This window comes from Camelina sativa, chromosome 18 (genome assembly GCF_030686135.1).
Source record: "Camelina sativa cultivar CO46 ecotype springtype chromosome 18, ASM3068613v1".
Classification (NCBI taxonomy): Eukaryota; Viridiplantae; Streptophyta; class Magnoliopsida; order Brassicales; family Brassicaceae; genus Camelina; species Camelina sativa.
In genome coordinates, this window is record NC_141897.1 from 14,474,190 (window position 1) to 14,499,565 (window position 25,376).

Below are 25,376 nucleotides of genomic sequence, written 5' to 3' on the forward strand. Positions count from 1 at the left end.
TATTTTATATTGTTAATATTGTTTAAACAGTTTTTTTTTGTCATTATCTCAAATCTCTTCTATTAAATATTAACTTTTACACATGTCAAAATTTCATATTAATAATTTGACATATGTCAAAATCTTATTAATGGCTAACTTTATATAATAAGACTAGATGAGGACGCGCTCGATGTGCGGGTTGAAAGTTTTATAAATTAAATTAAATTTATTAAAATTTGTTGTATGTTATATATAAATTTTATTTTTGTTATAATATACAGATTTATATCCACTTACAAATATTTTATGTATGTTACTATTAAAAGTATAATTTTTTACACTTAAATGTACTCTTGCATGTTACAAAAATATTTTTATCACCATCTAGATATTGTCTATATAAACACATTAAGCCAAGTATATTACTTTCACACTAAAATAGTTGGCTCAAAAAACATTTTGAATAAAAAATATATTACATAATATACTAATCAATGATGTATCATCATAATAATGTATGACCACCATGGAGAAAACATCGGCTCCGCCGTCATCCCTTATGGAGAGAACCTTGTGTCCAACCTCCTCCATCATGGAGAGAAGTTTGGCTCCGCCTTTCCCCATTGGAGAGATAACCTTGCGTCCAATCTCCTCCACCTTCCTCCCTTGCGGAGATAACTTTGTGTCCAACTTTCTCTACCATAGAGAGAACCTCGGCTTTGCCCTCCTCCTATGTGGAGAAAATATGTTCACGTCTTTTTGCTATCCCAAAATGGCTTGTTCTGACAACCAATGAAAGTAAAAACAATTTTCTAACGTCACAAAAAAATATTTTGAAAGTAACTAATGTTAAATTTCCCAATGTATTCGTGATAGTAACTATGCCAAAGTGAAAGTAAAATAGTTGGCTTAATGTGTTTATAGATAACATAATATACTAATCAATGATGTATCATCACATTAATGTATGACCACGATGGAAAAAACCTCGGCTCCGCCCTCATCCCTTATGGAGAGAACATTGCGTCCAACTTCCTCCATCATGGAGAGAACCTTGGCTCCGCCTTCCTCCCTTGGAGAGATAACCCTGCGTCCAACCTCCTTCACCTTCCTTTGTTGGGTAGATAACCTTGTGTCCAACCTTTTCCACCATAGAGAGAACTTCGGCTCTGTCCTCATCCTGTGTGGAGAGAAAATGTTCATGTCTTTTTGCTATCTCAAAATAGCTTGCTCCAACGACCAATAAACGTCAAAACCTTTTTCAATCGTCACAAAATCTTTTGATAGTAACTAATGCTAAATTTCTCAAAGTATTCGTGGAAGTGTCTTTGACACACCATGATGTAGCCTCTGTCTCTGTAACTCTTCAACCGCCACATTGTTTAGTGAGCCCATGCCTACTCTCAGTCCATGGGCCCACCTTCCCAAGTGAGCCCTACATCTATTCTCGGCTTGTGGACCAATCCATATTCGATGGCCGGTTTGTTACGTTTGGAAGTCTTTAAAAACTTGATTACCGACCTTACAAATCAACAAATGATATTTTCTTATGTTTTGTCTTCCCTCGCACAATTTCGACAATCATTTCCAGAAAGGTCACCCATCATGAAGTTCTTTCAGGACCCTTGACTTAAAAAATAAATGCATTTTGGTGACGTATGTGGCTAAATTAATTCTTTTAAACATTTCCGCAAACCAGAGTGTCACAACCTTTGATAGGCCTGGACATTCGGTTAACCATTCGGTTTTGTAGATATTGATTTATCAAAATAATTATTGAAAAGAATCTAAAATCTTTCAAATATCAAAAAGATATTGATTTATCTATTTTATGCGTTAAAAATAAGTTAGTATAGGGCATTGATTTAAAAATTAACATAATTTTTAATTATTAAATGTCAAAAAATTGTTAACATGATCATTTTTTATAACAAAAGGTAGTTAAGTACACGAATCATAATATAATATATGGCCACATAATCAAGTTTAAAAATATATAGTCACTGAATGTATTGTATGCCTATATAGCCACATGTACCAACTATATTCATGACCATCTTTATATACAAAAAAAATTATCTTAAACACAAGAAAAAAAATTCTACAACAAAAATTATTCCAATCAAACCCAAGACATATGATTTATATTTTACAATTTTGTTTTTATTATAATCAAAATCGTTAGATCTTCTAAAGAGTATTTTTTTTTTTTTACCATGCAATAACGTTTTCTAGAAAGAATGTACAAATTTATGTACTACTTCTCTATAATTTTGAAATTTTATAGCTCTTCTATAAAGTATGAATTCTTTTGTCTATTTTTCTCTAGTTTTGAAATTGTAAAAAAAAAAAAAGAACTAATTATAATTATCAATGCATTAAATATATATATTGAATATGGAATGTGGTTTTTAATTGTACAACACATCGATTATAGAGTATCATCATATAGTTGATTCAGAACTTACGTTTTTTCATATTCTAAAATATGTTGGGACTACTTATAGAAGTTTATTTACATATATTTTGCCACAAAGAGTCAAGAAAATACTAAAGCCATCTCGACTACAACTTATAAAAAATCTTTTAAACACTTCATCCCAACTTAAATCACTTAAACTTCGGACCTAGCTTAATCTCTTTAAAGAAATTGTCTTTTCAATGTTTGATAATTAATTATACCAAAGCACATCTTATTATGCCCCCAGTGAGTAACATTATTTTAAACATGTGATATTGAACATTAAAACTTTTTCAAATTTGGACCCATCATCACCTCAATTTAGGGCATTCTCCGGGTGGTGTGTCAAGAAAAATCTAGTCCCTCTTTGGGACCTGTCAAGTGTCAAGTGTCAACAATCACCAAAAATTAAACCTTTCCGAAAAAGAATACAGTATACTATGAATACGAACGAATAAAGGTGATTTTTGATTTTTTAAGTATATGATTGTGTATACTCTAAAGTCTAAAACAAAGTTATAAATCAAATAACAATAATAATAAATCGTATTCACATAATAAAAATGAAGAATATCCCATGAGATGAGAATCTCAACTCCGCACCATTGGAGAGATTGGCCCCTTCTTCTTCTTCTTCTTCTTCTTCTTCCTTCCTTCTTCTTCTACCTTTATTAGCTTCACCTGCATCATCAGCACAAATTCTCATTCTCTTCTTCAAATTTAGATCCTTTCTTATCCTTCTTCAATCTGTTGTATTCGATTCATCTCTCTTCACTCGAATAACGGATTTGAGATTCTCTCTCTAAAACGTTACGGGTTTTTGTAAATGGTGAGCGGTTTAGTAGATTCATTGCAGATCTGAGTAAGACGATGATGTGATCACAAACCCAGAAACGAAAAATCTGATCTTTTGTCAATTCTGATTCGTTTGATCATGTCGACTACGACGACTCATGGCGTGGAGCATGTTGGTTTACCGAAGAAGAAAATGGAAGCGAAGAAATCGAAACAGGGATCATGTTGCAACCCGGTTAAGAAACCCGGACCGGTTTCAATGGATCATGTTCTCTTAGCTCTCCGCGAGACGAGGGAGGAGCGAGATTTGCGAATCAGGAGCTTGTTCAGTTTCTTCGATTCTGAGAATGTTGGTTACTTGGATTGTGCTCAAATCGAGAAAGGGTTGTGTGCGCTTCAAATCCCGAGTGGGTATAAATACGCTAAGGAGTTGTTTAGGGTTTGTGATGCGAACAGAGACGGGCGTGTTGATTATAATGAGTTTCGTAGATATATGGATGATAAGGAGCTTGAGTTGTATAGAATATTTCAAGCTATTGATGTTGAGCATAATGGTTGCATTTCTCCTGAGGGCCTCTGGGACTCGCTCGTTAAGGCCGGTATAGTTACAGATTCTTTATGCTCTGAAGTCTGTTTTGTTAGATCATTGTATGTTAAGCTGATGATCTGATCTGAGTTAGATCATTGTAGGTTGATAAGGTTGTGCTAGTTTATATGTATGTATGGATCATTAGTTAAGATGAGACTCTTGTGAATCTGAGTGGTTATGTAAATCAGAATTTGTTTATTAGTTTTTGGTTCTTTGTGTATCTATGAAGTTTGAGTATTGGTTATACTTATAGAACACTTCCTACGGATGTGTATTGGTTTCATTTGGTGTATGATAGTTAACAACCTCGTTTCTGTGCATTTAAGGATACGGCTTGTTAATATTCATCTATTAGCTCAAATCTTGTCTCAGTTCTATGTGTAGATATTGAAACTATTGACCACAGCTTTTGTGTTTATGCTCTGTTTTCGTCCTATAAGCCACAACAGTTTCTATTTTGCAGGGATTGAGATAAATGATGAGGAGCTAGCTCGTTTTGTGGAACATGTTGATAAGGACAATGATGGAATCATTATGTTTGAAGAATGGAGGGATTTTCTTTTGCTGTACCCACATGAAGCTACCATTGAAAATATATACCACCATTGGGAAAGAGTATGCCTTGTTGATATTGGAGAACAAGCTGTTATTCCACAAGGCATTAGCAAACACGTAAAGAGGAGCAACTATTTCATCGCAGGTGTACTTCCTTTCCTTGATTGTTAGGAGCTTATTTTCTCTGAACAACGTAAAAAAGATTTGGTTTAGAAGTTTTTCTGACAATGAAATAGTACTGTCGCAGGTGGCATAGCCGGTGCAGCATCTAGGACGGCAACTGCACCTCTAGATCGCTTAAAAGTTCTATTGCAGATTCAGAAAACTGATGCTAAAATCCGAGAAGCCATAAAGATGATATGGAAACAGGATGGGGTTCGAGGGTTTTTCAGAGGTAATGGGTTGAATATTGTGAAGGTAGCACCAGAGAGTGCCATCAAGTTCTATGCATATGAGCTTTTCAAAAACGCTATTGGTGAAAACATGGGTGAAGACAAAGCAGATATAGGCACAACCGCTAGGCTTTTTGCTGGAGGTATGGCTGGTGCAGTTGCTCAAGCCTCTATATACCCTTTGGATCTTGTGAAAACTCGGTTGCAGACTTGCACGAGCCAAGCTGGTGTTGTTGTTCCTAAGCTTGGAACACTCACCAAAGACATATTGGTCCATGAGGGTCCACGCGCCTTTTACAAAGGTCTTTTCCCTTCTCTTCTTGGGATTATCCCTTATGCGGGTATCGACCTTGCTGCATATGAGAAATTAAAGGACTTGTCCCGGACATATATTCTTCAGGATGCCGGTAAGTCTCTTAGTTTCTCTATTTTTCTGTTCTGGCTGAATCTGCTTGAACGTAGACTCATAAAACTGGTCTCGGGTTTTGTCTTCAGAACCAGGTCCGCTTGTGCAACTAGGATGCGGAACAATCTCAGGAGCTCTTGGAGCAACCTGTGTTTATCCTTTGCAGGTCGTGAGGACAAGGTAATTCCATGGACTATATGTTTCTCCTGCTCTCTCTCTCTTTCGTAACACAAACTCCGTACACAAGCATATATCAGTTCTCGTGGGAATATGAAATATAACTTACTGTGACACAGAATGCAAGCAGAACGGGAAAGGACCTCGATGTCGGGAGTATTCAGGAGGACAATAAGTGAAGAAGGTTACAAAGCACTCTACAAAGGGCTTCTACCGAACCTTCTAAAGGTTGTTCCTGCTGCCAGCATTACATATATGGTTTACGAAGCTATGAAAAAGAGTCTAGAACTTGATTGATTAGTGGCTTCACTTGATTTTGATATTGACGAAAGAGTGGGAATAATAAAGGAGAACCTATAAAACTAGGTGGTTATTTCTAACATACATAATTCTTCTAAACATCATTTGTATGAGATATATACTACTATAATATTCTTGTTTCCCCCAAACGTTTATTGTCAAGTGTAGAAAGCTGTAGAGATGAGAAAATTGTCGTGATGCTTCTTGACTTTTGCTTTGATGATTCCACATGTGATCTATAAGGCAAAATAATAATAGAGGTTCTTGTCTTGGGATATATTTTGGTGTAGTGGAGAGGAGAGTGAAAGCAAGAGTTAGGTAACGTCTTGTCATTTTTGTGTTAAGTATGAATGTTGAATGTTCAATTCATCTTCTCTGTTTAGTTCGGTTTCCACTGTACACATAATAAATCTATACTATTTTTGTAGCAACTTTGTGTCAAAAATCATTTTGGAAATAATTAACATTCAATGCATTGACTTTAATATTAGTTACCGAAAAATTCAAAATTAATTATAGGTAAGATTTAAAAAAATAAAGAAATCTTTCTATCTCATTCAAACATAAATATATGATTCTCTTTCATTTTAATTTAAATATATATTTAAATTATTTTGAATTATTCTATAATACATTTAGTTAATAAAAATTGTGATTTTTTCCTGCATATGATGTAATATAAATTTTTTAAAAACGGACATATATTACTCAATAAATGAATAAAAACATTCAGTTATAATATCCCACATCGCCTAAAAAAATTGGATAATAGTTCAGAGTCATACTATAAAAGAGTCGAAAATGATTCAAAATACAAATGAGTCGAAAGCTTGATTTATCAGACATTCAAAATAAAAAAAAAACTTTTATTTGGTTTATTACGGTTCTTTATTTTAAATATTTTTAAAAAGTTACATATGATAAATATTAAAACTTTTAAAAAGTTAAATATTATAAATATTTATGTTTTTTAGAAAGTTAAACTTTATAAAATGTTAAAATATTAATAATATTTAAACGTTTATGAAGTTTCAAATATTTATAAAATTCAAATATTATAAATATTTCAACTTTTAAAAAAGTTAGAAGACTTTTAAAATATTAATAATATATTTAAAATTTTACGAAACTATTTGAGAAATACTCAACCGTTTTACGAATTCTAAGTATTATAATCTTTAAACTTTATAAGAAGCGCCAATCTTATAAAATGTAAATTGTTACAATCTTAATAAATAACATATCAACTCAATCTAATATTTAGAATACAAAAATATAAATATTAAAAATTAAGATGTTATAGTGCAAGTTAAAATATCTCAAGACGGGGTTATATAGCAAGACGGGTTTTATCAATATTTATATAAATTTCAAATATCATTAATTCGGTGTTATATGGGTAAAATATCATTTCATTATTTTATTAACACTATGAGTATCAGAGAATATACATATCTAATTAATTAAATAAATATTATGTAGAAAAGAAATTATATTGCGGTATTATATGATTTAAACCATAAAATTAACAATTATTATATAATTATAACATATTTAACCAACAAATATAACTTATAATTTAAATGTTTTAGTTATAAATAATTTGTCCACGGGTCCAAATCTAGTACCGAGTATATATGGTTAATCAATTTTATCACTCGCATATATACAGTATACACCGATAACACATTTAATATATTATTATTAGAACTCCTATTGATTTTTTTGGTAGGAAATGCTCCCGGTTATTATTAATTAGGAAAAAAAAATACAAATAAGTGTGACGGAGACACGCAGGTCCAAATAAATTGTCTCTAACTACCGGTTCAAATACACTAGGAACCGTACTCAGAACATGCAAACCGCATAGTTCGCCAACTTATCTATAAGATGATTGACCTCTTTATACCAGTGTTCAAGAAAGCGCTAGGCGGTATCTGGGCGGTGACCCAACGCCTAGCGCCTAGAACGCTTAGTCAGGGCCTAGACGGTTTTTAGGCGGTTTAGGCGTTTACAATATAAAACATTATATATATATATATAATTATATTAATATATATGTTATAAAAATAAAAAATTTATAAACAACGGTAAGAAAAATACATTTATTTAAATCATATTAACAACATATAGATGTTTATAATTACGTATATAGATATAAAACATAATAATTTAATTATATGTAATTTAAAAATCAAAAATAAATATTAAAATAAAATGTATGTAATTTTAAGCGGATTAGACGGTCATCTAGGCGTCTGCTGAGCGTCTAGCGCCTAGACAGCGCCTAGGCGGCTGCCTAGACCGCTTTCTTGAACACTGCTTTATACATATGTGGCATATGGATTATCTAAAGGCCATGACACAACTGTATTGTAACAGAAAAGATGGCGGATAAGAGTATTCTATCCCGTTGTTAAGAAACCCCACCACCATCTCTGAATCTACTTTCACCTCCAACCTCTCAATCCTTTTGTCCCAAGCTATATAGAGTTCATAATAAACACTCCATAACTCCGCCAAAGATACCTAACATCTCCCAGTATTCAAAGCAAAACCCTCACACCATTCATCATTCTCATTTCGTAATACACCCCCAGCTATGGCCATTCCCAGATTCCAACGAGATGTTCCATCTGAATTCAACTTATACCAACCTGTCTCTGGATATAACCAACGAACCAACCTCTCAACCTTTTCTGTTACTATTCTTCTGGCGCCATTCGCCATATTAGCCGATAAAACCTCCTTGGTAAGATCCTTAATATACTGGACTCAATTTTTCCAAAGCTATTTATCCCGAAAAACATTACCACATCTCAACTTCCAACCCCACCATACAGCCAAGAACTCCTATAATCCTACTCCTACTCCTACCCTCGTTTTCAAAAAATTAAATAACAAACAGATATAAAATATTTGGATAGTTGGAAATAAATGATACTTTTAAAAAAATTTGTTCAGATAGTATATATCTTTATTTGTAGGTTATGACTAAACTACCTTTACTAATAGAAAAAAAATCAAGATTTAAGTAGCTTAAAGGAGAAAAAAAAAACTAGAAAATCATGTCAATAAACAACTATAAAAAGAACTTTGTAAATTTGTTGAGAATAATTAGTTTTATAACGATGATTGTTCTACAATGTTTAAAATAAAGTTTTTTTTTACCTTTTTTATAAGTTTTTAAAAAGTTAGATTATGCATTTTACCATCTATACATGTTTTACAAATTTTAAACCTGAAATATGTTATAAAATTTTCACGATACAGAACTTTATACATATCAGAAAATATATTTTACATTTTACTCTATGTTCTACAAAATTTGGAATACGTATTTTACGCTTTACTCTTTGTTCTACGTTAGTTAGAATATGTTTTCTACTCTTTATTCTATGTTCTGAAAAAAATAGATTAATATATATTCTACGAAAGTTAGCTTTTATTTATATAATATGTAAGAGTATATATATATATATATATATATTTATTTAAATGTGTTCATTGCATTTTCCAAAAATCAAATAAGAATGTTAAATGTCGTTTTCATATTACAAAATATTAAAAATTGATCCAAAACTCACAAAATGAATAAATATAGTATTCAATATTTAGAAAGTTTTATTTTTGAAGGAAATAAATTTAGGCGATTGATGCCGAAAAAAACAAAATAATAAATATATAAAAAGTAAAGAAAATTAAAAGTAGAGGCTAATGGAAATCTTGTCTATTTGTGAAATGGTGATTGTAATACGCATATGTTTTACGCACTTAGTAGATCCCTTATTTATCTTCTTCTTGATTTTTTTTAAGGATTTTATTAAAAACTGGTAATTGATTATTGGCTATAATTTTCAATAATTAACATTTTTATTTCCATTTTTCATAATGAATATAGAAATTTAATTTAATTTAATTAACTTTGCCATGATTTATTATTTAATATTTTCTAATATTTAACTTATATAAAACTGATATTTGGATTTGATTTTGATTATATCAAATTTCATTTGGTAAATTGATATTTGAATTTGATTTTATCAAATTTCATTTTGGTGGTTATTAATTTTAATAAAGGATTTTAAATAAGATTTAATTTCTTTAATTTCATAGTTCAGGATGTAATATGTTTTTAATTATTAATAAACTTATTTCACTACAATTATCTAAAGAAAGTATAGATGGAAAAATTAAAACTAAAAATATACAAAATGTAATGCCCTTACAACCACATTTTAGTGTGTTTCACATCCTCTCTCGGTTCGTGAATCCACTCTTATCCGGCGGCTGGTATTCTACATTCAGAAAGCTTTAAAAACTTTTTTACCATTTTTACAAATTACCACATGATATTTTTGTATGTTTTGATTTTACTCATATGGTCCCTCCCGATAATTACTTCTTCGAAGTTATTCACTCTGGAATTTTCCAGCTTAGACATGCTTGTATATAGAATTTTCTCGGGTTGGTTAACCGGCCAAATTATTTTAAACTTTTATTTTTGCATCACCGTATTTTTGGAAATCGGGATAATACAATTCATTTCTACAAACAAACCACAATGTCCTTGTTAATTGTGTCACTAAAATTGCCACTCGGTACTATATAAATATTTGATGTTTATATACTAGACAGAATAACCAAAGCGGCAAAATGGTTTACAATAAACCCACTAAATGCTAAATGCTTAAGGTGACAAATTTGATTAGATTTAGTAACATTTTGTACCCACTAAACATTTTCTGGATCCGCCTCCTCTGTATTGAACCATTGACCATCAGGTCATATAACATTTTTTTTGGATGATATACATTATAGGACCTGATGTCTAATACCGAAAAAACCAGCTCGTCGTGACAGATTACAACATACAATAACGTATTTTTGCTATTGGCATTCATCATTATCACCATTCTCCCCATGGATAGGATAAAGATTGATGATGAATTGTGCAAAAGAAGACGTTTATTTGGAATTTTGTTTTGATTTTGGTTTCGACATTTATGATTAAATTAGTAAAACATTAGTTTTTTTTTTGATATTATATTTTATGTTTTTATCATTGAATTTTAATAATTTAATCACTCACAACAAACTGCATGCAACACTTAATCTAAAATTATCCAACCCGAAAATGTATTAAAATTAAATGCTTTTTTGGTAATTTGATTTAAAATTATTTTATTGGTACAATATATATTTAATATATATATATATATATATATTAAAATATCTTCCAAATATATTATTATGTATTTTTAAACAATTAACCCACGAAGATATTCAACTTTAATTGCATGTTATGTTTAAAAATATAAAACTAAACTCAACCACTTTTTACTATTAAATGTAATGAAAATTCTTAACAAATATAACTATTAATTTTACCAAAAAAAAAATATATAACTATTAATTAAATCATACATAAAATTAAAAAATTCCTGCATGCCATAGGATCTTACATAATCTTTTTAAAAAATGAAATCAATCATCCAAACTCCAACGTATATAATTTTTTGTTAAAGGCTTTCAACCATCCAAAGTCTTATTGAAATGTTAAATTCTATTTACATGTATATAATAATAGATTACCAAATAATACCTACATGATTCGTTATAAAATATGTCGTAACCTGGCTGTCACGAACTCACGATGAACTGGTTTTGTCGGGAAGATATCAAGGTCAATGACTATCGGTTTTAGCAGCAAGTCATCAAGTCATATATATTAACATATATATATATATATATATATATTTGTGAAGATGAAGACTTGAGCAAAAACGAATATTATATACGACGTGATCGATGAATGTAATTATTTTGCGGGGAAAAAAACCAAAAAATAAATATCATACGACCCGGGCTTTTTTAGGTCAATGGTTACATATTTGCATGGTTCATGTATAAGTAGAACTTAAATACCATAGATGTTAGCAACGAAGTAAACCGTCACACCAAAAAAAGTAGAAACTTATTGATCCTATCTCTTTCGTTTACGGGAGAACAGAAACACTAGTTTTCAAGTCAAGCTGATATCAGACTAACCATGGACGACCAACAAGCTCGAACAGTGAAGTTCTCCTGCAACCATCGGTTAGTTTATGGAGGAATGGAGTATATCAAACTGTTTCGATATGAGTTCACCTCGGAGGTCTCCTATAGAAAACATAATTGCGATGGATGCGGTGAATATTCTGACTTCGGCTATTACTGTTCAATCTGCGATTTTGGGGCGCATGTTAAATGCATCGAGCTCCCAGACATCCTCTCAAGAAAATCTCCTTGGGGGAATCTTACTTCATATTTGGTAAATGCCATTTTTGTAGAGATACACTTGGTCAGCAGTATTATTATTGTTCCATATGCAATTTTTCCGTAGATTTGAAGTGTTGGATTGATAAGCCGCAGCTAACTATTTATCAACCAAAGAGCCACGAGCATACATTCACCCTCATGGCGAGAAGGGACTCCTTCACTTGTAACGCATGTGGGATGGTTGGTGACCGTAATCCTTACGTTTGTCTTGAATGTAATTTCATGCTGCACAAAGATTGTATTTATTTGCCTCGGGTCATAAACATTAACCGTCATAAACACCGCATTTCTCGCACTTATCATCTTGGGCCCGGCTTCGGGGACTGCGGAGTTTGTCGCGAAGAGATAAATTGGACCTTCGGAGCTTTCTTTTGCAAGAGTTGTCCTGATTATGCTGTTCATTCAATATGTGCGACAAGGAAAGATGTTTGGGATGGAGAAGAACATGAAGATGATCCTGAAGAAGAGGAAGAAGAAGATCCATACAAGGTAATAAATGAGAGAGAAATCATTCATTTCAGTCATAAACATAATCTAAGACTTGATGATGATTATGCTGCTGATTATGAAAAGATGTTGTGCCACGCTTGCATCCTTCCTATCAATTCTGATCCATTCTTTAGATGTGTGCAATGCAAGTTCATCCTTCATAAAGTATGTGCTAGTCTTCCTCGGAGGAAACGAAGTATCATGCACAACCACAAGCTTACTCTAGAGGTTAATGATAATGAGGGAAAGTATTACAGATGTACATCTTGTTATCGATTATTCGATGGCTTCAGGTACACATGTCACGCTGCCTACCAATGTTCGAGCAAATCTTTTACATTAGATCTAAGGTGTAGTTCTATTTCTGAGCCTTTTTACCATGAACTACATCCACATCCCTTATACCGCACCTCCGTAGAGCAGAAGATATGTGAAGCATGTGGTAAATATTCAGAGTTTGTCTTAAGCTGCATTGTTTGCGATTTCAATTTAGGCATGGATTGCGGTATTTTACCAAGAAAAGTGAAACACAGATGCGATGATCATTTTTTGTCGTTGCATCATGGCGCAGGAAGGTCCAAGGGTCAGTTGTGGTGTGATTCCTGTGAGGGAAAGTTGGATCCAAGTGTCTGGTTTTATGGTTGTGATGATTGTGGGACCAATCTCCATATCGACTGTGTACTTGGAGACTTGTATTACTTAAAGCCAGGGAACAAATACGCCAAATCTGAACTAGTTGCCAACAATGGTATGACTAGACCTTTCTGCATAGTGTGTGAGAATCGTTGCATGTCCTCTTCCTTTCTTAAGGCTACTGATGAGTCAAATTCAACTATTGTGTACGCTTGTTCAATGTTGTGTGCATATGGACACCGCGGACGTGATTGGTATTATGAAGTTAAAGTTGAGTATGGCTGAGAGAGGGTCAACAAGGAACAGAAAAATGGTCAACCGGCCGGGAAACAACCATTCTCCTGTTTTCAGAAAAACGGGAAGCTATTTAATGTTTGCTTCATATCTTCTTTTACGTACGTTTTTGTTAATTATCTTTATTTGGCTTTTACCATTTGATTTGCGTGTGTTTGGATTTGTATCTTCTAGAATTTGAGTTAATTTTGTATTCCTATCCTTCGGAACTTGTATGAAGGATTTCTTTTTCTTTTTTGTCATCTCAACATCATTATTTAATTTAGACATACAAAAAGTTTGGAATATCATGCACCATAAGAAAGAGAGCGAGAATAGAAAAAATTGAGTATATAAGCCAAAGAGGAAAAAAACTAATGACGAATTGACGAGCTTCCTCTTCGATGCGTGAGTGGAACCATGATGCCACGCTTCCACTTAACGCTAAATCATTTAGGTAAAAAGAGCCCTCCATTTGATTTAGAGTATTTCCTTGTATTCATGCAGTTATTGATAAATTAGTTAGACACCACAACTATGAGAGAAATTTCAAAAATATCCTCTTTTTAAAGTGCTCTCTTTCTAAAATTTTAACAAAATGTTTCTAAAAATTTGAGATATACTTAAATAAATGTGTAACACTATAAAAACATACACAAGTTATATTATATACATGCATAAAATCTGATAATTACTTTGTATATATATATATATATACAAACTTTATGAAAATTCAAGTTTTTTTGTTGACATATTTCCCATTTGAATTTAACAGCTTGATAACAAAGAGTAATAAAACAACATTTATCTAATACACTTTTTAAGATGCTATGTTGTACCATTTAAATTATGTTACAGAAAAAAAAATTATGCTCTACTAAAATTTATTTCAGTCGTAAAGATTTTCCATATTGATAAATGATTCAACCACACAATAATAGCGACTGAGGTCATGTTCGTTTGGTGAGCCAGACGCAATATTTGGATAGAGTATGGAGACGCAATATTTAGATGAAACATCTAAATCATGTTCATTTGTGTTTTTGGTTCAAGCGTCCAGAAATTGTATCTGAATATAGTTATGTTTGTTTTATAATTTGATATTTGAACTGGATACAGTACATGTAAAATGACCAATTTTTTTTATCTTGTGTTAAAGATGTTTTAACGGTTTTAGTTAATATTTTCATATTACATTTAAATAAAGATCTAAAAACATTATAAAATGAAATTATCTTGTTTTGGCTGGAAAACGAGAATTTGCAGTTTTGGCGGAAAAAATATAATTTTGCAGTTTTTAGCAGAAAAAACAAGTTTTGCGGTTTTGAACTTAAAAAGGAGATTCAAACCCAAATCGTAATCAGTCAAAATATCAAGACCTACATCTCTAGATCTGAAGAACTGGTATCAAAGCGAAGCTGAACGGCTATAGGAAGCGGATCGAGGAGAAAGACAGTAGATAAGATTGAATACACTCACCCAATCCTAATCCTTCAAAAAAATCAAACTAAATTTGTATTCGTTTCTTTTTCTTTTATATTTCTATGAGACCATAAATGATTTTACATTGCTACGTTGTGTTTACAAATAAAATATATGTCCTTTACATATTGTTCTATGATTCCATCTCACGGAAACCTTACTATGGCTTGTGGAGATATCTAAGCACTACATGTCTGAGTTCACCTCCTAGATCGAACTAACCCTCATATATATTAGCTTAATTAGGATTCAAACATCGAGATTTAAACGTTATTCAAATGTAAAGGATATCTAAAAATCATTTATGTGAACGATTGGAAGAGACTTGCCCACTAAAAGAAGTTCGAAGATATATGTGATTTGAGAAAGTGTATACCCGTGTAAGAGAAGCCTAAAAATAATGATCGTCAGCCAACAACATTACCCAACCAAGAAGAATAGTAATTTATGCTGACAGAACGTTGAAGGGACCCTCGTGACTCATGGGATTGATACATTAGTGACAAAAGAAAAAAAAAACATTTTCCTAATATATAGCGATTTTTGAAGAAAAAAATGCAAAATAGAACTGATCATATAACACATCGTAAGGGTAACTAAGTATGAAAATGGATGGAAGTTGATGACTTAGGCTTTGAATGACACCTGATTTTGTATTAGTTTTTAGTTTTAGATTCTGTAAAATCCACTTTTTAAGTCATTTAAGATTATAAAAAAATAGATTTCGTAGAATTTAGGAAAACCAGATTTTGAAATTTTTTAGCAATTCCTTCATAAAACCTAAAAACCACATTTTATGGGTTTTTGAGCGTAACTTTTTTTTTCCTAATATATTTATTCTAATTTACTTAAATTCCTAAACAAACTAAAACCTATTTTTGTGCAACAAAGAGACTAAAACCTATTTTATGGATATGAATTTTTTTCTGCATCATTGTATTTTTTAAAATCTTTTAAAAAAATTTAAATCATTATTTTATTATTTACAAAATAATTATTCTACATAAAATTAAAACCTAATCAAGTTACCATTCAAAATTTTGCAAAAAGTAAAATCTACAACAAAAAACAAAAACTAAAAAAAAATCAAAAATCAAAATCCAAAAATTAAAAACCAAAATCTAAAAACCAGTTAAAAACCAGCTGTCACTCATGGCCTAAATTTTCATAATAAAGTATTTGTTTTTTCTTCTTACAAAAAAAAAGTGCTTATTTATGGGCTTGTAAATAAAATATGATTTATTGCAACTAGTATGATTAAAGATTTCCCTCCCACGTTACTAACTTCGATATTCGAGAATATAAGATCTGATCACTAAATAAGAGAAAACAATCAACAAAAAGTATTCGAGAATTATTTGATATTTAACTAATATTGAGTAGAAATATATTGCTGTATGGAATGTATAACATCAAAGTGGACGTGCCGGAGTGGTTATCGGGCATGACTAGAAATCATGTGGGCTTTGCCCGCGCAGGTTCGAATCCTGCCGTTCACGCTTTTTAAAAAACATTTTGTACTTTTTTAAATGAAAAAAAGTTTAAGAGCACGTTTCCGCTTGTTCGTTCATAATGTCCAACGTTGAATAATGTTGCTAACGGTAACTGTAGAATGAAAACAAAAAATTCACATAGAGTAAATCTAGAATGGGAAAATTTGAAAATAATATATATTGTATATACTAGCAATTGATTTGCGCTACGCGCGGAAGTTATATGAAGGTGTATTTCGGATTTTTTTGTGTATATTATTTTTTTTGTTACGTAGATTCATCTTTACATCTGTTTTTGTATTTGATTTGGGTGGTTATGTTGTTTTGTTGGATATTTTCAAGTATATCGCTGTTTATTTTTCAAAAATTGAGATAATCTTGTGTGTTTTTAATGTTTTTTTTTAAATTATAATGAGAAGTTAATATTTTGTAGTTAAAGTTGTTGTTTGGCTGTAGTTGTTAGTTTTGATTAATTTATTATTATTTGTTATTTTGTGGTTGGATTGTTATTTGGTTTTATATGTGGTTTTGGGTTAGAGTTTTTAATATTTTTCATATGTATTTAGTAAAATGTGGGAGTAGTTTTTTTTGTCAATGGTTTAGTGTTTGGAGTGAAAAAAGTTGTGGATTTTATTAAGAAAAGTAAATAAAATCAATAACTTACATTTCTTATTTTTAGGGCTATTTTTCTTTGTTTCAACCGTTGGGCCCAATTTTTCTGTAAGGCTTATAATGTGTTGGTCTATTGGGTCATTATTTGTATGTTATTGAGTTGGAAATGAATTTGTTCTTTTTCAAAATTCGATGTCCTCATGAACGGATAGGAGAAGAGCAATGTTTGCGATCTAGAGGACAATATGAGTATTGAACCTATTTCTTTGATGCTCGTAATCGTTTTTTCAGTCATCCCTTTCATATATCCATTATCTTTTTTTTTTGGGTTTGCGTATTTGGTTGATTTCTTGCTCGCTTCGCATCTGTAGGAGATATTTGGTTATCCCCTTGTTGATTTCATTAAACGTAAATGTGAATTTGTGTTCAAATTTTTTTATATGAAAATGTGTTGTCTTTCTTAGATTTCTTAATTAAGTTGTGAGTTGTTTTTGTGTTCTTAGTTGTATTTTTTTCCGCTTGTCCTCTGAGTGATTTTTTCGATTCGATGTGAGTTGTGTTTTGGGAAAAATTAATTTTCTTGTTTATCTTGCTGTTATTTTATACAGTCCATGTTGTTTTTTGTTGGCCCAGTTTTCATTTTCATATAATTTAGTTCTACGATTATCGATTGTGGCACTCATATTTCTGAATCTCTTTAGTTTACTAAAGGTGTGTGCATCTCTTACCTTCTTTGTCTTTGGTGATGGTTTTGTGAAGTGCTAACAAATAATGTTAATTGGTTTCTAGTTGTGTTTCCATGATCCTCTGAAAGTGTTGCTTGTGTTGCCTTGCTTTGATTTGGTTATTCTTTTTGATTTTGTATAGCCCAGTTTTTCTAACCTGAGTTTTTCTATGATGTAGTTGTCCCTGAAGGTAAAGACCTCTTTGCATATATCTATGTCCTGTTGGTCGTAATACTTGGAGACTTTTTTCTTGAGATGGATTGTAGGAAGTTTTTTCAACATATTTTGATCTTCTATGTTCTGATTTAGATGTCATGGTAAGCGGCGGACTTTAATTTTTTTTTTATATCTTTTGTTTACTTGCTATACTTTCAGGTTTGTTCCTTGTTTCTCTTGTTTTAATTCTTTTGGAGGCGTCGTTATTGTTTAAGAAGGAGAAAAACATAGATTTCTATTTCGAATTGCGGAATTGATTTAAGGTTGATAACATTGGTAAACCATATTGTTGTTCCTTAAGCTAAATGAAAAAGATAAACTTGAGCATTTGTTTTTAGTAGTAGCAGTGTGCGCATCTATTTTCCATGTCATTGACGGTGCAATAAATAGTTGGTCTGATTGCTGCCAATGTAGTGTAGTAGCATTGTAGGCTTTGTACATTGACTCTGTGTAACGGCTTTTTGATATCTTTCCAGCATTGGTCACCCTTTGCTTTGTTTTGTTTCCAGCCTAGCTTGTCGAGCCAAATATTTCCTTCCGCTGCGTCACCCCTGCACAATTCCGTAAAGGTACATACCATTCTCATAACTACCTTCTGTCGTCTTCTTCAAGTGTTCCTGCCCTGTTTTTGTGTTGTTCTTTTGAAAATACGCTTGGATCCCTTTGATATAGTGAGCCTCAACATTTCCACTTGTAATGCATTTTTCCATGAAATCTTGGTATCTCGTTAGTGCTGCTAGTGGATTCATCGCCAGGGGCCTAAAGTTGATATTCTTGTAGACTCGGTGATCTTGGGCTGCCTTGGCTAGATGTGGTGATGCTTGTATAACATGTCTCACGGTTGTGCATGAAAGCTTAGCAACTTGAGAGATTGTATCTCCGAGGACGTCGTTTGGTAGTTCTTCAAGGGAACAGTGTGTGTTTTGCAGCATTTTTTGCAAGTTGTGTGTGATTTTTAGGTTCAGACTTTTTCCTACTGTTATTTATAGGCTGGAAGATATGCCGCGCTACGCGCGAATTAATTTTTAAAATTGATAAGACAACGCTAAAGTGTTAATAAATTTTTCTGTAGTATTTTATTGGGTGATTTACTCAAGTGTTATCCAAATTAGGTAATATTACCAAAATCCAAAAAATAAGATTTTATTACTAGAATATTTCGGGTATTTTCAAAATACCCAGCGTGCCCTTGTTTTATGTTACCGGAAAATACGTTATTACAAAAATGCCATTGCCACGTCATACCCCACGTCAGAAATCGCTGACGTGTAACCATAACTCAGCCGTAACGCGTTACAGATAAATGTTGCAGATGAGTTATGGAAAAAAACATTTGAGTAAGAGCGGACAGTTGAGTTATAGCATAACTCAACCAAGCGTTACGGTTGACTTATTAAAATATGGTTGAGTTATGTTATAACTCAACTGTCCTTACGGTTGACTTATTAAAATCTGGTTGAGTTATGCTATAACTCAACTGTCCTTATGGCAGAACAAAGGATCCAGGAAAGAAAGAAGAATACGTTTTCATATTATTGAGAAGACCCTAAACGATAACTCAGCCATAACTTTACCATAACTCAGCCGAACCGAACCGGAAAATATTTTTTCCATTATTTTCGGTTAATTACGGTTATATCCGGCTTGCTATCGGTTATATTAAGTTAATCGACTTAATTTGGATAACGTTTGGATTATTTATGGTTATATATTCATCTAACCGACCCATAACCGGAAATAACCGAAAAGTAATTTCAAAATTTTTTAAATTTTCAAATGTTTATCATATTAGTGTATCCAAATTACCACATTAAACCAAACACAATATAACCAAAACCAAATTGTTATATTAAAACCCATAATGTTGGAAATATGAACCCTAAACCTCAAACCCTAACCCTAACCCTAACCCCTAAATGTCATGTTTTGAATGTTTTACACATTTTGATTAGACGGTGTAAAACTCAATCTTTGTCTATAATTATTACTTTTTATTGCTTATAATAATTGTAATATTCATTTTTCATTCTATATTTTAATTTTGAGTTATAATAATTTTAATTTACACATATTTCATAAGTCAGTCGTTTATGTCGATAACTCAGCCATATCTGTCAATTATTTGAGAAATATTTTATTAAAAAAAGAAAAATTTAAAAATTCAAATTCAAATTTTGAATTCTTTTTAAATAAAAAACCGCTAAAATCTCATTTATTACGCGTGTGGTTCTTAACAATAAACATAATTATTGTTTGCGTCTCCCCAACAACACTTTTTGTATTCTCGAGAGGGTATATAATAAATTAATATATCTGTTGCATAACGCAGCCATAACTTTACCATAACTCAGCCAACCCTCAAATTAGGATTACTAAATAACCGACCAAACCGAAACAAACAGGAAACTATTTTTTTCCATTATTTTCGGTTAATTACGGTTATATTCGGCTTGCTATCAGTTATATTAAGTTAATCTATCTAATTTGGATAACATTTGGGTTATTTATGGTTATATATTCATCTAACCGACCCATAACCGGAAATAACCGAAAAGTAATTTCAAAAAATTTTAAATTTTCAAATGGTTATCATATTAGTGTATCCAAATTACCACCTTAAACCAAACACAATATAACCAAACCAAACTGTTATATTAAAATCCATAATGTTGGAAATATGAACAATAAACCTCAAACCCTAACCCTAACCCTAACCCCTAAATGTCATGTTTTGAATGTTTTACACATTTTGATTAGACTGTGTAAAAATCAATCTTTGTCTATAATTATTACTTTTTATTGCTTATAATGATTGTAATATTCATTTTTTCATTCTATATTTTAATTTTGAGTTATAATAATTCTAATTTACAAATATTTCATAAGTCAACCGTTTATGTCAATAAATCAGCCATATCAGACAAATGTTTGAGACATACTTTTATTTCTTTTATTCACAATTCGAATTCAATTTTTTTAATTAATTTGAATAATATATTGTGAGATATAAATGAAAACTTGAAGCAACAAGAACCAAAGGTGTCTCACTTTAAAACCCTTCGTCATCACTATTCAACCAAAACTGTGAAAAAAGCATTAAGGTTGAAGAGTTTGCAAGAATCTGTGAATCAAAAGTGTTCTGTCCACATCAAGAATCTCCCCAATATCCTCAATTCGACAAGTTCAGCAAAGACTAACTGAGAATATGAAACGACACGAAGCTCACAAAAGAGAAGAATACAACTAGTTTAAATAAAATCAATCCAATCACACAACTCATATTGCTTCTCCAAAAACCCAATTGATAAAGAATAAAAGCACTTCCTGTATCACCAATTGACAATAAAAATCAAAACTTTAAGCAACAAGCATCAAAAGTGTCTCACTTTAAAACCCTTCTCAATCAAATTTGTGAATAAAAGGCATTAGGGTTGAATAGTTTACAAGTTCAGACCAAGAATCGTATAGTATTAGAGAGTAAACGAGAAATACTTGATCAATCATAGGCATTAATCCAATGGCTCTGGCACGCAGGAAACAACCGGGAAGGACAGGTTCCTACACAAGGATAATAAATTTGTTAATAGATATATAAAATGTTTGGTGCATACTATAAGAAAACAGGAAAATAAATTACACCTGCATGATGACTAATACATCAATTGGGTCATTGTCTTCACACAATGTGCGAGGAACAAAATCGTAGTTGTGAGGGTACACAACTGATGAGTACAGAATACGATCAACCTGAATGAGAGATAATGCAAATATATTATTGACTTTGCGGTAAGAAAACCATTATAATATATGACAATAACGATTGATCTTGATATATAACCAAACCTTGATGAGTCCTGTCTTTTTGTCAAGTTCATATTTGACCTTGCTTCCTTTTGTGATCTCCACAACCTAATCATCATCATCATCATCCAAAGACAAAATAATTCAGGAATCCATCACATAACAAGATTATCAAAACAGTAAAAAAAACTTACCACGTTGAAAATCTGTGGAGCTCCAGGTCCTACATATAAATTATGAATTAGTCCCAAAATACAAAACACAAAAAGCATGCAAAAAAAACTGAATTAGATATGATTTTGTTTACCAATCTCAAGATCATGCCATGGATGTGCAGCTACAGAACGTCTTGACAAGGATGAGAGAATCCTCTCGTTAAGACGAGGAGCAGGTCGCTGCAGCTTCTGGTCTTCGTTCCCTTCTTCACTCATCTGTTTTCAAAACGTTACGAATCAAAAACTCAAAATTGGGGCAGAGAGAGAAAGAGAGAGTATCAATCGAATCAAAAATACCAAATTTATTGCAGAATCAGACCCCACAAGAGAAAAACAATCTTTTAAGAGCAGATTTAAGATCGATAATACCAAAATTAAGATATACATTTCTATTGATATAACGTATCGATAAATAAAAGATCTACGCCAAATCTGTTCAACTTTTTTTTTCTCTTTCTAAAGTCGATTGAGATTTGAAGCAATACCCAGTAGATTAAACATCAAAAAGCATCCAACTTTGACGATTTTTAGGAGAAAAAACGTACTTTTGGATCGAAACAGCCGAAGAACAAAGTCAAAAGAAACATTTAGTCATTCAAGAACAATGCCAACAAAATCAACGAGATAGGACGAGAGATGACGAGAGAGATGTGTCTTTTTTTTTTGGGCTATGAACAAAGAAACTGTTTGTTTTCCTCTTTTGACCTAAACAAAAAAAAACAATTTTCCATTCTAAAAAAAAAACTGTTTAGTGACGTGGAAAATCGAAAATAATGTGTATTTTAACTTGCTGATGTGTATTTTTTTTTTATATTTTTTTACTCAAAATCGAAAAACTAAATCCAAGGGGTAAATTGTAATTACACCCAGGGCACTAAACATTTGAGTAATTTTCAGGTTTTAATAACATATGAGTAATAAACCAACATTTGGATAACATTTGAGTAATTCATTCTATTTTATTTTGTAGATTTTTTTTTCTGAACAATATCAAATGTAGTTTGAATATTTTCTTTTACTTTTGTTAATGATATTAGTTAGCTTGAATTGTTAATCTTGATGTCTATATTCAATCTAGATGTTAGTAAGAAAATATTCTTTATAAGCTTATATACAGAATGAAGATATTTTTTTTCATGATAAGAAATGGCAGCAAATTCATGTTTTATTTTCTTTGGATAGTACTGTGAATGAATTAAAAGTATAAGTAACATAAATCATTATGATGAAATTTTAAAGTATGAAATCTTAACTTTGTACAATAAAACTATAATTTGTCGGCCTGAAATGCTATTATCTATCCTTCATGACAACAATTAGTCAGTAATACATGTTTTCATGCGATAATTTATAGCTAAGCGTGTTTGTTACTTGTCAATCATTTTCCATCAAAGTAAAAGTTGATTTGATTTTGTATCTAGAACTGGTAGAGCACACAAAAGATCATGCGGCAGAATTCATGCTAATCACTTAAGCTTTTCCACTTACTATATGCAATGGATTATGGACACATACACACCCATATACATACCCATTTGCATTATTTGCATTGGAGGTGCAACAATCTAAGATAACTTTGGCCTCTACTTTAACTGAGTTTTCCGACCAAACTACTAACAGAACTTACAACACTTTCATTCTCTCCACTCTTGCACTAACGCACCACCTCCTCACATTCTTCGTCTTTTTATGTGACAAACGAATTGATCATCATCAGCATAGACATCATGGTGTTGTATTTCCTCTTGTCAATGCATCTTCAAGCACTACAAGAAAATAATTTTATTAAGACGAAATATTTAGTCACAATTAAAATTATTTAGTCACAATATAAACATTGTTACGCATTTGTGACGTTTTTTAAATGGTTGCAGTACAATGGTCACAAATTTTTATTTGTAACAAAAACGTCCCAAGAGTTGCAACGAATATATTAGTAACCATTTTGGGATTCTTGAGAAATATGTATAGTGAGGATATATTATGTTCAATGTAGTATGTATATATGTTCTAATCATGCAATAGCAGGAAGTTTATAAAATATCTCATATACAAAAGTGTAAGTTCTATACCTTTGACAAAAATAAAAATTTAAAAATGATCAGATTTGTATTTAATTGCCATGACAGTCTTACAAGTTATATCAGAGTATTGAATAAGAGAATGTCTATTAGCCTAACCATAATTTGAGGCAGTTACGTTGTGGAAGCTTATCATTTATAACTTTCAAACTCTTTTGCAGTGACGTTTCTTTTTCTTAACTTCCTAAATGAAAAACGCAAACAAAAGTACAGAATATAATCAAATCATGATATGTAGTTCAATTATTTTAACCCCATATATAGATGAAGCACATTATTAATAAGAGTACATACGAACAGTTAAATAAACACAAAATGGTTTGACCAACGAAGGAAAAAGTGTTTGATCAGTATAGGAAAAGCCCAATAAAATCACTCTTCCTAATGTAAGTTGTACCTATGATTTAGCAATTAGAGGAGTCTTCGTATGTAGGTCTCTGGGTTTTTCTCCTCATCCAAAGCTTTTCACCTGCAAGAAATCAACAAATTTACTACAGATAAAAAGGTTTAGATAAGCAACATAAGTTATTATAGATTGGTTATATTCCACATGCGTCAGACTATATCCATATCAAACAAAGATAATACTAAACTTTAATATAAGTTCTCCAAATACAAAATTTATTATAAGTTCTTAAGAAAGAGCAGCTACTTCGTGTTTTTGGCTACGTAAGTGATTGATAAACCAAACTGAAACCATCAGTCAAGGTTTTTAAATCTGGGAAAAAAAAATCGGAAACCTAATCATCATAAAATAGATATATAAATCTATTGTGAGAATTTAATCTATTATAAAGGATAGGAAATATAAAGAAAATGAATCACCAATCCTAATTAACGTCCATGAGACCAGTTTCATCTCGGGATGAGTTAGACACTTACATTCCGGGATGAGTTGCACTTCCCCGGCCGAACAATATGTCATTATCACCAGGATTTGAAACGTTTAAGCCATAATCCTAATTAACGTCCATGAGACCAGTTTCATCTCTGGAACTTGCACATACCCGAGAAAAAAATGAAATAAGAAAGGGTGAAACCCTCAGATAGGATGTGAATTAAGTGATTGGAAGTAGAAGACAGGACGTTTCGTTTTTAAATGTGAAGAAGGAGGTGAGGTCGAACCTCCCTCGAAATCCTACATATATATATAGTCATAGAAAGCAACCTAAAATCTAACTGACGTGTCATATTAGGAGTCTCAAATAATTAGGGGTTTCAAAGAAATTTGGCCCAAAAAACAATACAAAATGGTTAGTGGGTAGTTTATAAAATTTGGCCTCATTAAATAAAAGGAGTAGCTGAGTTGGTAGCACTATAAATGAGAAAAGTGAACTTTATATATATAGATATCTTTTGTATTCATAGTAGTATACAA

At 31.6% G+C, this 25,376-nt stretch overlaps 3 protein-coding genes, 1 long non-coding RNA gene, 1 other non-coding gene and 1 pseudogene across 6 annotated transcripts; 3 read left to right on the forward strand and 3 right to left on the reverse strand.

The window, feature by feature from the left end:
- The first annotated feature begins 2,950 nt into the window (after positions 1-2,950).
- On the forward strand, positions 2,951-5,806 carry LOC104761097 (calcium-dependent mitochondrial ATP-magnesium/phosphate carrier protein 2). Of its 2 annotated transcripts, none has more exons than XM_010484130.3 (5): positions 2,951-3,837; positions 4,291-4,527; positions 4,630-5,181; positions 5,270-5,360; positions 5,477-5,806. In XM_010484130.3, the coding sequence occupies exons 1-5, from the start codon at positions 3,378-3,380 to the stop codon at positions 5,652-5,654; spliced, it is 1,518 nt and encodes a 505-aa protein (XP_010482432.1). In that variant the 5' UTR covers positions 2,951-3,377; the 3' UTR covers positions 5,655-5,806. The 2 variants fall into 2 exon arrangements, with proteins under 2 accessions (XP_010482432.1, XP_087355942.1); XM_087499816.1 differs by having other exon boundaries at positions 2,990-3,837; positions 4,277-4,527.
- A 5,746-nt stretch (positions 5,807-11,552) lies between these two features.
- Positions 11,553-13,679, forward strand: LOC104763358 (uncharacterized; annotated as a pseudogene).
- Positions 13,680-16,272: 2,593 nt separating this feature from the next.
- On the forward strand, positions 16,273-16,354 carry TRNAS-AGA (transfer RNA serine (anticodon AGA)). Its single transcript has one exon. It is a non-coding gene; the product is annotated as a tRNA-Ser (tRNA).
- A 2,092-nt stretch (positions 16,355-18,446) lies between these two features.
- LOC147922908 (F-box protein At2g35280-like) lies at positions 18,447-18,833 on the reverse strand. Its single transcript, XM_087497832.1, has one exon. It carries the CDS (start codon positions 18,831-18,833, stop codon positions 18,447-18,449), a length of 387 nt encoding a protein of 128 aa, XP_087353958.1.
- Positions 18,834-21,278: 2,445 nt separating this feature from the next.
- On the reverse strand, positions 21,279-22,133 carry LOC104761098 (soluble inorganic pyrophosphatase 1-like). Its single transcript, XM_087498111.1, has 5 exons — positions 22,010-22,133; positions 21,897-21,925; positions 21,745-21,810; positions 21,541-21,648; positions 21,279-21,459 (listed from the first exon to the last, which is right to left on the reverse strand). Exons 1-5 carry the CDS (start codon positions 22,131-22,133, stop codon positions 21,301-21,303), a joined length of 486 nt encoding a protein of 161 aa, XP_087354237.1. The 3' UTR covers positions 21,279-21,300.
- A 1,230-nt stretch (positions 22,134-23,363) lies between these two features.
- On the reverse strand, positions 23,364-25,119 carry LOC104761099 (uncharacterized). Its single transcript, XR_002036459.2, has 3 exons — positions 24,881-25,119; positions 24,396-24,467; positions 23,364-23,683 (listed from the first exon to the last, which is right to left on the reverse strand). It is a non-coding gene; the product is annotated as an uncharacterized LOC104761099 (long non-coding RNA).
- Between the last annotated feature and the right edge of the window lie 257 nt (positions 25,120-25,376).

Coding starts and splice junctions, on each gene's coding strand:
- LOC104761097 (XM_010484130.3), top strand. CDS start 3,378: ATGTCGACTACGACGACTCATGGCGTGGAGCATGTTGGTTTACCGAAG. Junction 3,838..4,290: donor GGACTCGCTCGTTAAGGCCG/GTATAGTTACAG, acceptor TCTATTTTGCAG/GGATTGAGATAAATGATGAG. Junction 4,528..4,629: donor GAGCAACTATTTCATCGCAG/GTGTACTTCCTT, acceptor GTACTGTCGCAG/GTGGCATAGCCGGTGCAGCA.
- LOC104761098 (XM_087498111.1), bottom strand. CDS start 22,133: ATGAGTGAAGAAGGGAACGAAGACCAGAAGCTGCAGCGACCTGCTCCT. Junction 21,926..22,009: donor ATGGCATGATCTTGAGATTG/GTAAACAAAATC, acceptor ATTTATATGTAG/GACCTGGAGCTCCACAGATT. Junction 21,460..21,540: donor ATGTATTAGTCATCATGCAG/GTGTAATTTATT, acceptor ATCCTTGTGTAG/GAACCTGTCCTTCCCGGTTG.
- LOC147922908 (XM_087497832.1), bottom strand. CDS start 18,833: ATGCTGCAAAACACACACTGTTCCCTTGAAGAACTACCAAACGACGTC.